Consider the following 13,436-nt stretch of genomic DNA (forward strand, 5'->3'; position numbering starts at 1 on the left):
GTGAGAAATTATTAAGCAAACTATAAATTAAATATCAAATAACAAAAAGCAATTCAGATTATGAACTTCTGTAGCAATGGTATTGGGTAGCATGTTCTTCTCCATTTTATGTCTGCTTTAACTCCAGAATAACTCTAAATTAAGCAATATAATTCTAGTACACTTGTAACTAAACACACTTAGAGCTAGACACACACAATCTAATGCAGCTATAGGACACTGATTATATATGGTTAAACACATGATCAGTAACATCAATCAGTCCCAATACCTTGCAGCAAAGGCTAGCAATGACAAGCTGTGAAGATAACAGCATACCAAACAGGCAAAACTTGCCTGTGAAGACATTGCCGTTTTAAATTTGCTTTGCAGAATATCGTGGACTTGCAAAAAGCGCAGATTGATATATTTACCCCATGAATTAAAAAAAAGCACTTTGAGATATTCAGTTTTTTGACACTGGTGCACAGGATACCTATCCAAATACTGCATCAGTGTATATATCCCCCTCTTGTCTCTTCCTCTCTCTCACACATGTGCCATGAACAGCACCTGAACATTCATACAAACTGGACATTTCTTTTCACCATGTTAAATAATCAGACTTATCTCTCAATATTAAACAGTCCTCACCAGTCCTCTGCCATGCCCCCGCTGTGATTGGCTGGCCGGAAGGTGTGTCACTGTGTGCATTGTGAGAAGCTCTGCAGCTGCCCCAGCTATGATTGGTGGAGGGGTATTAGTGATGACAGTCTGTCTGTATAGGGGGTGTCTGGGAGAGCGGTGCAGCCATTGGCTCTGGCAGTGTGTAGTGTGTAACCTGCAGTATGTGCTGACACTTGCGGATACATTGTTGCAGCAGATACTGAGGTAGGTACCATGGTGGACAGTGTGTACCGGACCCGCTCTCTGGGGGTAGCAGCGGAGGGGCTTCCGGATCAGTATGCTGATGGCCGAGCAGCTCGTGTCTGGCACTATTATATTGGAGACAAGAGAAGTCGCACAGATGAATATCGGTCCTGGATCCTGTCCCTGCTGCAGAGTCATGGCTGTCAGACAGTGCTGGACGTCGCCTGTGGCACTGGGTGAGAGGAGGTCACTAGTACACTGCAATATCGTCCGATCTGTAACACACTGACCTGTCTACTGCTCTGATCAGCCGCTATTATCAGTAACATACTGACCTGTCTACTGCACTGTGGGCCGATCCTATCTGTAACACACTGACCTGTCTACTGCACTGATTGTCCGATGCTATCTGTAACACTAACCTGTCTACTGCAGTGATCGTCCGATCTTATCTGTAACACACTGACCTGTCTACTGCACTGATTGTCCGATGCTATCTGTAACACTCTGACCTGTCTACTGCAGTGATCGTCCGATCTTATCTGTAACACACTGACCTGTCTACTGCACTGATTGTCCGATTTTATCTGTAACACACTGACCTGTCTACTGCACTGATTGTCCGATTTTATCTGTAACACACTGACCTGTCTACTGCACTGATTGTCCGATTTTATCTGTAACACACTGACCTGTCTACTGCACTGATTGTCCGATTTTATCTGTAACACACTGACCTGTCTACTGCAGTGATCAGCCAATCTTATCTGTAACACACTGAGCTATCACTGATACAGGCTCTATCGTCTGTACTGTCTCAGAGCTGTCACTAATACACATATCTGTACCTTGGTTCTATTCCTAATATGCATTTCAATCACACTGTAATCTCAATAATTATCTTCTCCATCGCCCAGTATTATAATTAATATACCACTCTATCACTCAATATTTCCACCACTATACAAAAATTAAGCTCTATCACGCTCCACTCTCACAATAACCTGCTCAATCACCCTGTATTCTCCTTAATGTGCTGCTTTTTTGTCATATCTCCAGTACGGTCATTAGCGTGCTGCCCTATCACCCCATGCTCTCACAAACACACAGCTCTATCACCTATTTCTATCACTAATATGCTGCTCTAAAATACCAGACTATCGTGTCTGGCTCTACTATATTGGAGACAAGAGAAGTCACAAAGATTAATACTAAAATATTGATCTATTGTATAATGCTCTACCAGTCAGTACTGTTAATAACATACAGCTCTATCACACTGTACTCTCACATCACCCCATTGTTTCACAAATATAGTGCTCAATCACCTCATTGATGTCCTACCACTAATACACAGCTCTTACATCCTGATCTAATACAGTGCTGTACTGTGTCACTGATATACTGACGTAACACCCTGTACTCTGTCACTGATACACTGATGTAACACCCTGTACTGTGTCACTGATACACTGATGTAACACCCTGTACTGTGTCACTGATACACTGATGTAACGCCCTGTACTGTGTCACTGATACACTGATGTAACACCCTGTACTCTGTCACTGATACACTGATGTAACACCCTGTACTCTGTCACTGATACACTGATGTAACACCCTATACTGTGTCACTGATACACTGATGTTACACCCTGTACTGTGTCACTGATACACTGATGTAACACCCTGTACTGTGTCACTGATACACTGATGTAACACCCTGTACTCTGTCACTGATACACTGATGTAACACTCTGTCACTGATACACTGATGTAACACCCTGTACTCTGTCACTGATACACTGATGTAACACCCTGTACTGTGTCACTGATACACTGATGTAACGCCCTGTACTCTGTCACTGATACACTGATGTAACACCCTGTACTGTGTCACTGATACACTGATGTAACGCCCTGTACTCTGTCACTGATACACTGATGTAACGCCCTGTACTCTGTCACTGATACACTGATGTAACGCCCTGTACTCTGTCACTGATACACTGATGTAACGCCCTGTACTGTATCACTGATACACTGATGTAACACCCTGTACTGTGTCACTGATACACTGATGTAACACCCTGTACTCTGTCACTGATACACTGATGTAACACCCTATACTGTGTCACTGATACACTGATGTTACACCCTGTACTGTGTCACTGATACACTGATGTAACGCCCTGTACTCTGTCACTGATACACTGATGTAACGCCCTGTACTCTGTCACTGATACACTGATGTAACGCCCTGTACTCTGTCACTGATACACTGATGTAACACCCTGTACTGTGTCACTGATACACTGATGTAACACCCTGTACTGTGTCACTGATACACTGATGTAACACCCTGTACTGTATCACTGATACACTGATGTAACACCCTGTACTGTGTCACTGATACACTGATGTAACACCCTGTACTGTATCACTGATACACTGATGTAACACTCTGTACTGTGTCACTGATACACTGATGTAACACCCTGTACTCTGTCACTGATACACTGATGTAACACCCTGTACTCTGTCACTGATACACTGATGTAACACCCTGTACTCTGTCACTGATACACTGATGTAACATCCTGTACTCTGTCACTGATACACTGATGTAACACCCTGTACTCTGTCACTGATACACTGATGTAACACCCTGTACTCTGTCACTGATACACTGATGTAACACCCTGTACTCTGTCACTGATACACTGATGTAACACCCTGTACTGTGTCACTGATACACTGATGTAACGCCCTGTACTGTATCACTGATACACTGATGTAACGCCCTGTACTCTGTCACTGATACACTGATGTAACACCCTGTACTCTGTCACTGATACACTGATGTAACGCCCTGTACTCTGTCACTGATACACTGATGTAACACCCTGTACTCTGTCACTGATACACTGATGTAACGCCCTGTACTCTGTCACTGATACACTGATATAACACCCTGTACTGTGTCACTGATACACTGATGTAACGCCCTGTACTGTGTCACTGATACACTGATGTAACGCCCTGTACTGTGTCACTGATACACTGATGTAACGCCCTGTACTGTGTCACTGATACAGTGATGTAACACCCTGTACTGTGTCACTGATACACTGATGTAACACCCTGTACTGTGTCACTGATACACTGATGTAACACCCTGTACTGTGTCACTGATACACTGATGTAACACCCTGTACTGTGTCACTGATACACTGATGTAACACCCTGTACTGTGTCACTGATACACTGATGTAACACCCTGTACTGTGTCACTGATACACTGTCAGCCATTTGCTATGTAGGCATGATTAGTTCAGCATGATGTTTTATGTTATACTGTCCCATAGTTGTATGCATTATTTGAAAGGATAATAACAAAACAAAATACCACCACTCCCAAAATAAATCCACACTCACTAATTTTCACAAACATACCCACTTTACTGACGACTGTTCGCTTTGCTCACAACCTATCCCCCTTAACACCCCTAGTGTTAAACTCTGACCTCCTGCTAAGAACGTCATGGACCCTCTTATGGTGTGATTGTGGACGGGAGTACTCGGGATCTTTTGTGTGGGAGGCCCAAATGGAATTCAAACTTTCCCGAAGCTCAAAGAGAATTTTTCTCTCTATCCACTTGGGGCTTTTGGTCATATCTTCAGGTTAGACATTTTTTGAACAAGAGAACTTCACTTTCAGTCCTGGGGAGAGAGTTGTCTCCATTTGAGGATCTTTGTATGGTAGAAAATTTTCCAAAACGTAATCTCAAAAATGTACAAATTTCTGGTCGAAAGTCTATTTTCTGGATGCCTAATTATACACAAACACGAGAGAGGACATTGCTGGGCCATTTAATCATTCTCAATGGTTAAAACGTTTTCAATTTACTCAGGTTTGTTTCTCACGAGTCTCAGTTGTTAAATTCCTCGCCAGATGGTTTAGATGTCCAAGCCACCTTCCTGGGGCACCGAGCACTTGCTGCTGGTTTTGGTAGCTCTTTCCATGTTTGGTGTGCTTAGCACATGCTAGCCCAGTATTTTAAAAGTAGCAGCTTATATTGTGAGTGAAGAAGGGCCAGTAGGACCAGAGTCCTGGCTCTATAATTTAATAAGTATTCTGATTTCCAGGTATAAGAAATATCTTCTGTAGCAGTAAAGGATCTGCCCACCTTCTGCAGATTTTCATTTCCCCCCAATCTTAAAGGAATAGTTCAATAGACCAGCTTTGTGTCTGGTCATAGAGGACCTCACATTGTCATCTAACGATCCTCATTAGGGAGTTTGATAATTCCTGACTTCGATGGTCAGAATACAAAGAAACTAATCATTATAAATCTCTTCTTATTTAATAGTCTCTCTTTTACATGGCTGATAAGGGATCCTTTCTCTTCTGGCCTCGTTGGAAGATTCTGGGGGACTTCTCTGTTCACTCCATTTTGGGGACAGGTCTCTTTCTTAAGAAAGTTCCACAACTTTGATCATAATTTTCACAAGTTCATCAGGTTGAAAGTGTTTCTGCCAGAGCGCACTAAATTGAATAGCAAATATATATTTCCTAAAAGGTTCCTCCTCCCTCTGACTCTTCACCCTCATCCATTCCACGTTGTTTGTCTTCCCAGTTCTCCTATATCACCAGGTTCCTTTCTTTCTGTTGCGGAGGTTGTGGTCTAGGGCAAATCCTCAATAAAATGAGAATATACAAAAAATGTTGCTCACTGGAGAACATTCCTGATGCTATTAAAATATTGGATGGAACAGTGATCAAGAGACCAACTGTGTTCAGCACCTGTCTATAGACACATGAGAGGGGCAGTCATTCATGGAGAAGCCTCTTCAGTTCGGGCAACTGTCCCTTCCAGCTGTCATCTATTTGGTTATCTCATATGGGAGGGGCCTTGACAACACTGAAGTTAGAATTGTTACAGACATTGTGATGAGCCAATCACAAAACAACAGCATCCATCACATGGGCTTTACTTTATAAAAGGAGCATGTTGCGGACATCCATTCCTCCTGGTTGTTAGTGGCTCAGTACTGCTGTGTACACTGCCCACCTCTTACAGTGTCATCATCACTGAGTACGTGGAGTTGACATGATACAAATTGTTTCTTATACTAACAGAGATTAATTTACCGCATTCTATTTACGGCAGCTTCTGACATAGACATCAGGGACTGATGTGAATGAGCTCTCTGTACAGCGCTGCGGAATCAGTGGCGCTATAAAAATAAATGGTGATGATGATAATAGTATTCAGGACAGTGGAGGAGCTACCCCTGTAGAGGCCATGCCGCAGAGGGGCCCCATACCTCTGGAGGGGCCATGCCGCTGAGGGGCCCATACCCCTGGAGGGGCCCATGCCACTGAGGGGACCATAGCCCTGGAGGGGCCCATGCCGCTGAGGGGGCCCGCTCTCTTGTGAGGAGGCAGCTGCTCCACATACTAAACAGGGAAAATGCATTTTTTTGTGGAGATCTCCTTTAGTAAAAAGAAAACATAAGCAGATGTATCTCTCATTTATAACACATTACAGGGTCATTCTTCATTAGTGTCAGAACTCTTTTTAAGAACTTTATTTATGCATTGGGCAACATAAAAAAAATACATGAATGGCAGGTGAGCATGGAAGTGATTGTTTGTAGGAATCCTTTTACCGCTTGAGGGAATGGTGCAAATTGAAATTCCCAGCAGCTCTTTATGTAGTCACAATAGTGTGTGTGAGAGGAGCCGGATTCACAGAAGCACTGTGCCTTAGGCAGTGTGGGGCCTGTGGATCACTCTGTAAAGCACTTTGCCTCCTTACTCCGCGTCGGGTGCTGGACGGCAGAGAACAGACACTTTCATCCCAGTCAGATGAATGAATGAACAAGTGATAGATGGTAGGCAAGGTAGGAATAAAGTCTTTACATACTGCAGGGTAAGTGGTAATACCAACGCATTTCGCTCAGGTAATCGAGCTTCCTCAGGGATAGGTGTAGTCTGGTAAAGTGCAAGTATTTATACTCATTATGGCAGACTCTGATTGGAAGGGCAATCCTCTATCAGCTATGGTCTCTTGATGACCGTAGTCATAGTGGTCTGAGTGTGATGCTAATAACAGAGCCAATCATTGTAGAGGTAATATGTTTACAGTTCATTGGTAAAATAAAGTTATGGTATTGCACATAGAGTACACTGATCTCATACACAATCGGAGACAGTAGTGTCATTAATCCTGCAACTTGTTTGGTCGAAATTGTCAAATCATAGCTGATAAGCCCAGGTACATGAATGGATCCCATAGACTGTAAGCTTGTGAGCAGGGCCCTCTTACCTCTCTGTCTGTATCGTTTTATTACTGTTTGTTCCTAATTGTAAAGCGCTATGGAATCTGCTGGCGCTATATAAATAAATGATGATGATGATGTGATAGGTGGGGTAATCAGCTGTCGACCTCGCTCTCCTGATGACTGTGAATATGTAGCCACTGAGAACCTCTCAGTTACCATCATTTGCAGATTGAAGTGAGAAGTGAACAAATACTTCAAACATTACGGCCTGATTCACCAGTGAACGCATTCTCAGCGCAACTTGCGTAACGTAATCTATGCAGATAAACGCAACGTACAAACGGCAGAATACAACAAGCAGCGGATCTCATGATACACAGCTAGATGAATTCTGTCGCAAGTGGTTTATGTCGCACAAAATAGACGCAGTGTTTCACTGCGCCCGACCACAGGGATTTAGACTTTTCGCCATATGGCTCACTTACGTAACAGTACGCTCGGCATTGGTATAGTTATAACTATGGATGCACGACTTTATTTTGCAGGAGATTTCTTAGGAGCTGATTTTGCACCAATAATATGTCTGTAATTCATTCATACAGTGCCTGTGTTGTATGTACGTGTCCGTTAGGAGCACTATAAGTCCCAGCATGGTATTGCAGCCATGGAGTATGTTTGTGCTTGTAGTACTAGTGCTAATTAATGGCAACCTGACCGTCCTGGGACCTGTAGTGCACCAGGGATAAATTACTTTCATGTATTATTAATACCTTTATCATTTTTTAAATTGTTTTTAAATTAGAAAATACACCAATGTTCTGATCACATTTTTTTAAATTAAATAAACAAACAGGACAATAAAAAAAAAGTTTGCAGAACATTTTAGTTTGTCTACAAGTTTTGCAAGCAAGACCCCAATAACAGTGGAAGGAACCTGGTTTTTCTCTCCTAACCAAGTCTCAGACGTCTGTTTTTATGACAGGGGGTCAGAAACTAGGGACAAGATGGTTCCTGAGACTGTTTACTTTTCTGTGTACAATAGATGGTTTGTCCGGAAGGATTTCACATAGTTTTTCAGCTTTGTCGTTATGTTGTGTTGTGTTGAGGTTTTCTTCCAGCAGTCAAACAATTGTTTGCAACCAAAAAATTATATTTTCAATATTTGTTGCTCTGTCACTTTGTCACATTGCTGCTATCTGCGCTAATAGGTTACTTTTTCGATACTAAATAATTATGTAAGATTTGGCAGCATTATCTTCACAGCTGTGGAAGATACAAAGAAATAAACAAACATATATATATATATATATATACAGTATGTACACACACACGTCTCACTCCCTGGGTGTTCAGGACATGAAGAATCTATGAATCGGTGCATTGATGACGTAAATATGGGCAAGGGTCTGACTTATCTTTGTCTCCACTTTGTTCAGACACAAACACAGTTCTGGGCCAGCTGCCAGAACCAGGATGTACAAACATAGGACAAGCTCAGAACAGTGACCCACAGGCAGAGGTCATGGACGGTAACACTGCAGCTCTGCACAGAAATCACAATGTTGGTGATATATACAGTGTCGGACTGGGGCATGAAGGGCCCACGGGGGAAACCAATGATTGATTCCCACCTAATATCATGTAGCGCTGCAAAGGGGGTGTTGGGGAGCCTGGTGCACTTAAGACATTTATTATCATTTTAGACAAATTTTATACAATACACAGACAATACTGAGAGCACTACTGTTAGGTGCACACAGCTCTGCCTCCACCAGCAGTACGGTGTGAGTGGGACATACCTCCCAAGTGTCACCCAAATTCAGGGCTGCCCCACCATATTCAGGGCAGTTGGCAGACTGTCCTGCTCTCTCCTACCTGTTCTTGTCACTGTCACCACCTGTGGCTGCTGTGTCTTTAGCTGCTGCTTGTCTGGATCCTTGGAGGCCTTTTTGGGGAGAAAAAATGGGTTCATGAAAATTAGAAAACTCCAACTATCCCTGGCATTAACTAACAGCACCCACATTTAATAATTAGGCCTCTCTCCAGCCCCAAAATGAAAGTAATAGTTTAAATATTTGATAAATAGATAATTTGATAAATAAACATTTGATAAATATTTCCCTCCAACTAAACCCAACATTAAATTGAAAGTATTCCCATTTAATAAGTAAACCTATTACCCTCCCTCCAAACAGCCCCAGCAATAAATTTCTAGCATTTATGTTTAATACAACTGTACAGCAACGGGCATGGTGTATGGTGTTACAACCCCTTAATCTAATCCATACCTGAACTGCACTTTTCAGCCATGTTGTTATCAGAAAGTATCAGTGATGTAACTATAACATCACCTTGGAAAAGTACTTCAGGGGTTACATTCCACCTCAACAGGGAACACTCAGGAGTTAAGGGAATTAAGTTACCATTGTTATTTCTGTTCGCTCCCTATTGTCCACTAGTGAGCTCTACAGACTGCCAGGAGCCAAGCCCAGCAGGGGTCACCTGAGAGAGGACACCTGGGGAGGTAGAAGAGGGGGCTGGATAGTGTGAGAAACCCACCAATTGAGACCTTTTGCAACTCCCCTGGGCAGGCAGATCCGAAGATGGGATTATGAGGTGATAAAAGAGGCTACCCGGGAAGCTGGACATGTAAGTGACTGACTTGGGCCAAGAGGTGATGCTCTGCCAGAGATGTGCTGTGGAACATATCTCACTGGATGTATTTGTACTGATTTCCTCACTTGTTGGACCTGCTATCATTACGGGACTGTGCTGTATTTAATCCTGTTCTGCAGAATAAATCATCCATCTATTTTTCCCCTAATACCGTGTCCGAGTGATTTGGGAACCGCGTATCTTCACAGCAACCATTTCCCAGGACCATTCCCAGCATTAAATAATTCATATTCACATTTAATAGATAGCCCTCCTCCCCACACTCAGCGCACATTCAATTATAGACCCAGACCACCCCAGCATTAAATTAAAGGTGTTGTCACCTCATCTTAATTTAATAGGCCCCACCAATACATTTAATTGCTCCATTATCAATAATATAAAATACCATCCATTAAATAAATAGCCCCCACCTGCACTCCTCCATTACATTAATAGTCTGCCTTCCACCCATGTACTATTAAGACAACCCCCCATTCCCTCACACATTATAGTAGCCCCCCTTACTATAGTGTTCTCTGTGCAGCCCGCCTCCCTATAGTTTAGCATAGGCATCCCCCTCTGTAGTTTAGTATAGTCAGCCCCCCCTATAGTTTAGTATGGACAGGATAGACAGCCCTCCCCTCACTCACCTTTAGTTGCTCTCAGCATCGCTCCTCACATCAGGCAGACAGGGAGTGAAGGGACTTCCTCTCTGCCGCACAGCACTTTGGGACCCCATACAGCAACAGGCTGCCTAGCGATTGGCCACCAAAGTTTGTGAGCATTCTCTTCACCCCCCTCCGCAAAATGCCGGTGTAAGGGTCCCTGGGGTTATGAATGGAGAGCGAGAGGGGTGGGCTGCATTCATTCTCACAGCGCTGGGGTCATGAGTTCAATTCCCGACCATGGCCTTATCTGTGTGGAGTTTGTATGTTCTCCCCGTGTTTGCGTGGGTTTCTTCCGGGTGCTCCGGTTTCCTCCCACACTCCAAAAACATACTGGTAGGTTAATTGGCCGCTATCAAAAATTTACCCTAGTCTCTCTGTCTGCGTGTGTGTGTGTGTGTGTGTGTGTTAGGGAATTTAGACTGTAAGCCTGAAGGGGGCAAGAACTGATGTAAGTGAGTTCTCTGTACAGCGCTGTGGAATCAGTGGCGCTATATAAATAAATGGTGATGACGATGATTATTAGGCCCATTGCAGGGATTCCAACTTACCAGACACTCTGCTGGTAATCATCAGTTGCATCTGTGATGTGCTGATAAAAGAGTGTGAGGCTTTTCCCTCAGTCTCTCACTACCTGGGCAACAGATCAGAGGCCCGCTGAGAGACACTGACATTGTTACCTGTAAGGTCTGTTATTTTGTGTGTGTGGAACACTAGGTCCTTCCACTTCAGAGAGGGATTTCCTTATTGTATTAGTTAGAGCCTGACAGTCTAGCTTTTATGTTTATTTTTTGTTTATTTTGAGTTTATCATCATCAGCTATTTATATAGCGCCACTAATTCCGCAGCGCTGTACAGAGACCCTGCCCCATTGGAGCTTACAGTCTAAATTGCTTAACACACACACACACACACACACAGACTAGGGTCAATTTGTTAGCAGCCATTTAACCTACTAGTATGTTTTTTTGGAGTGTGGGAGGAAACGGGAGCACCCGGAGGAAACCCATGCAAACACGGGGAGAACATACAAACTCCTCACAGATAAGGCCATAGTCAGGAATTGAACTCATGACCCCAGTGCTGTAAGGCAGAAGTGTAACCACTGAGCCTCAGATTAAAACTTGATGCTCTACCGAGAGCTATGCCGGCTCTTGCAGCTGAGCTGCTAAATAAAACTATCTGTGGCTACTTGTACCGAGGCGCTGGACTGGAGCGCTGTTACTTGGCTGCTGCCTGGGAAGTGCTGCCGTTTACCCCAGGAGACGGCACCTCTAACCTTACAACAATATATATATATATATATATATATATATATATGTATATATTGTATATCTACCACTCTGCAGCTCCTAAAGAGGAATTACTGGATCCCAGCAATACTAAACTACAAAAGAGCTCAGGATGCCTGAACTGGACAAACAAAATTTCCCTGATGAAACAGCAATAATAAAGTGCAGAGATAGTCATAAAGAGTATTATTTCCTGGATGTTACTGATCATTATAACTCTGCTGAGCTGAAACCTAAATGGATAAACTGAGCTGAAGTGAACATGAGAACGAGCAGCACAGATAAGTGATCTCTATTCTGTCACATCTTCCTGCAGGATCCAGGCTTCAGCCCTACGGTTAGGGGTACATTAATCATACTTGCCAACTTGCTGAAGACTTGCCCCAGGAGCCTGCCGGGGGAGGTGGGCGTGATGGGGGCGGGGCTCCAAAATCTGCATCATTTTGGCCCCTGTGACGTAATGACGCAGACACGTCATTTGACAGTAGGGGGCGGGGCCAAACGCCACGATTCCCGGTGAATCGCAGTGTTGTGGACCTAATTTTGCCCACTTCACTAGGAAGTTGGCAGAATTCTGCCAGATGCGGGAGATTGCCACAATCTCCTGGGAGTCCGTGAGACTCTCGCAAAATGCGGGAGTCTCCCGGACATTCCGGGAGAGTTGGCAAGTATGAAATTAAGCCTGGCGGTTCCATAAACATAAGAGACTTGTATACGGCTCCATGTTTTCAGCAGAAGAAATATTTGTTTCTAAGATATTCATTATGTGTTTGATCTAATTAGAGCCAGATAGCTGTTTAATTGGTTAAGGACTTATATTTTACAACTTGGGGACTTGGGAATATTCAGAAACAATAAATTACCTCTGAAATCAACTAGGGATGTGCACCGGCGACTTTTGAGGTCTCGTGTTTTGTGTTTTGGATCCGGATTTTCGTTATTTTTGAGGTTCGGATTTGTCTCGCAAAACACTTGACGAAAGGTCTCGGTTCGGATTTAAGGTATTGGATTCGGATTTTTTTTGAAAAAAACATAAAAAGTTTAAAAATCAAGTTTTTGGGCTTATTTTCACTCCTAGGCTATTATTAACCTCAATAACATTCAATAACAAGCATTTCCACTAATTTACAGTGTATTCTGAACACCTCACAATATAGTTATTAGTCCAAAACGTTGCAACAAGGTATCTTTCTGGACTGCGTAGAGGAGTGGGTCACCACAATATATATTAAAAACCCTGAACTTTTATGATTCGCACCAATAATTGTACCTGGACTGCGTAGAGGAGTGGGTCACCACAATATATTAAAAACCCTGAACTTTTATGAATCGCACCAATAAATGTACCTGGACTGCGTAGAGGAGTGGGTCACCACAATATATATAATAAGAAAACCATCAACTGGTTTGATTCGCACCAATAAATGTACCTGGACTGCGTAGAGGAGTGGGTCACCACAATATATTAAAAACCCTGAACTTTTATGAATCGCACCAATAAATGTACCTGGACTGCGTAGAGGAGTGGGTCACCACAATATATATAATAAGAAAACCATCAACTTGTTTGATTCGCACCAATAAATGTACCTGGACTGCGTAGAGGAGTGGGTCACCACAATATCTTAAAAACCCTGAACTTTTATGAATCGCACCAATAAATGTACCTGGACTGCGTAGA

The 13,436-nt window shown here is 43.1% G+C and overlaps 1 protein-coding gene across 1 annotated transcript in view; it reads left to right on the forward strand.

Annotated features, from left to right (window-relative positions):
- The first annotated feature begins 777 nt into the window (after window positions 1-777).
- Window positions 778-13,436, forward strand: part of GNMT (glycine N-methyltransferase) — a 34,370-nt gene continuing 21,711 nt past the window's right edge. The window contains exon 1 of the mRNA XM_075204531.1: window positions 778-1,085. Coding sequence (XP_075060632.1) covers window positions 880-1,085 — 206 coding nt within the window. The 5' untranslated portion in view covers window positions 778-879. The remainder of the gene's footprint in view (window positions 1,086-13,436) is intronic.

The sequence above is a fragment of the Mixophyes fleayi genome, chromosome 3 (assembly GCF_038048845.1).
Source record: "Mixophyes fleayi isolate aMixFle1 chromosome 3, aMixFle1.hap1, whole genome shotgun sequence".
NCBI lineage: Eukaryota > Metazoa > Chordata > Amphibia > Anura > Limnodynastidae > Mixophyes > Mixophyes fleayi.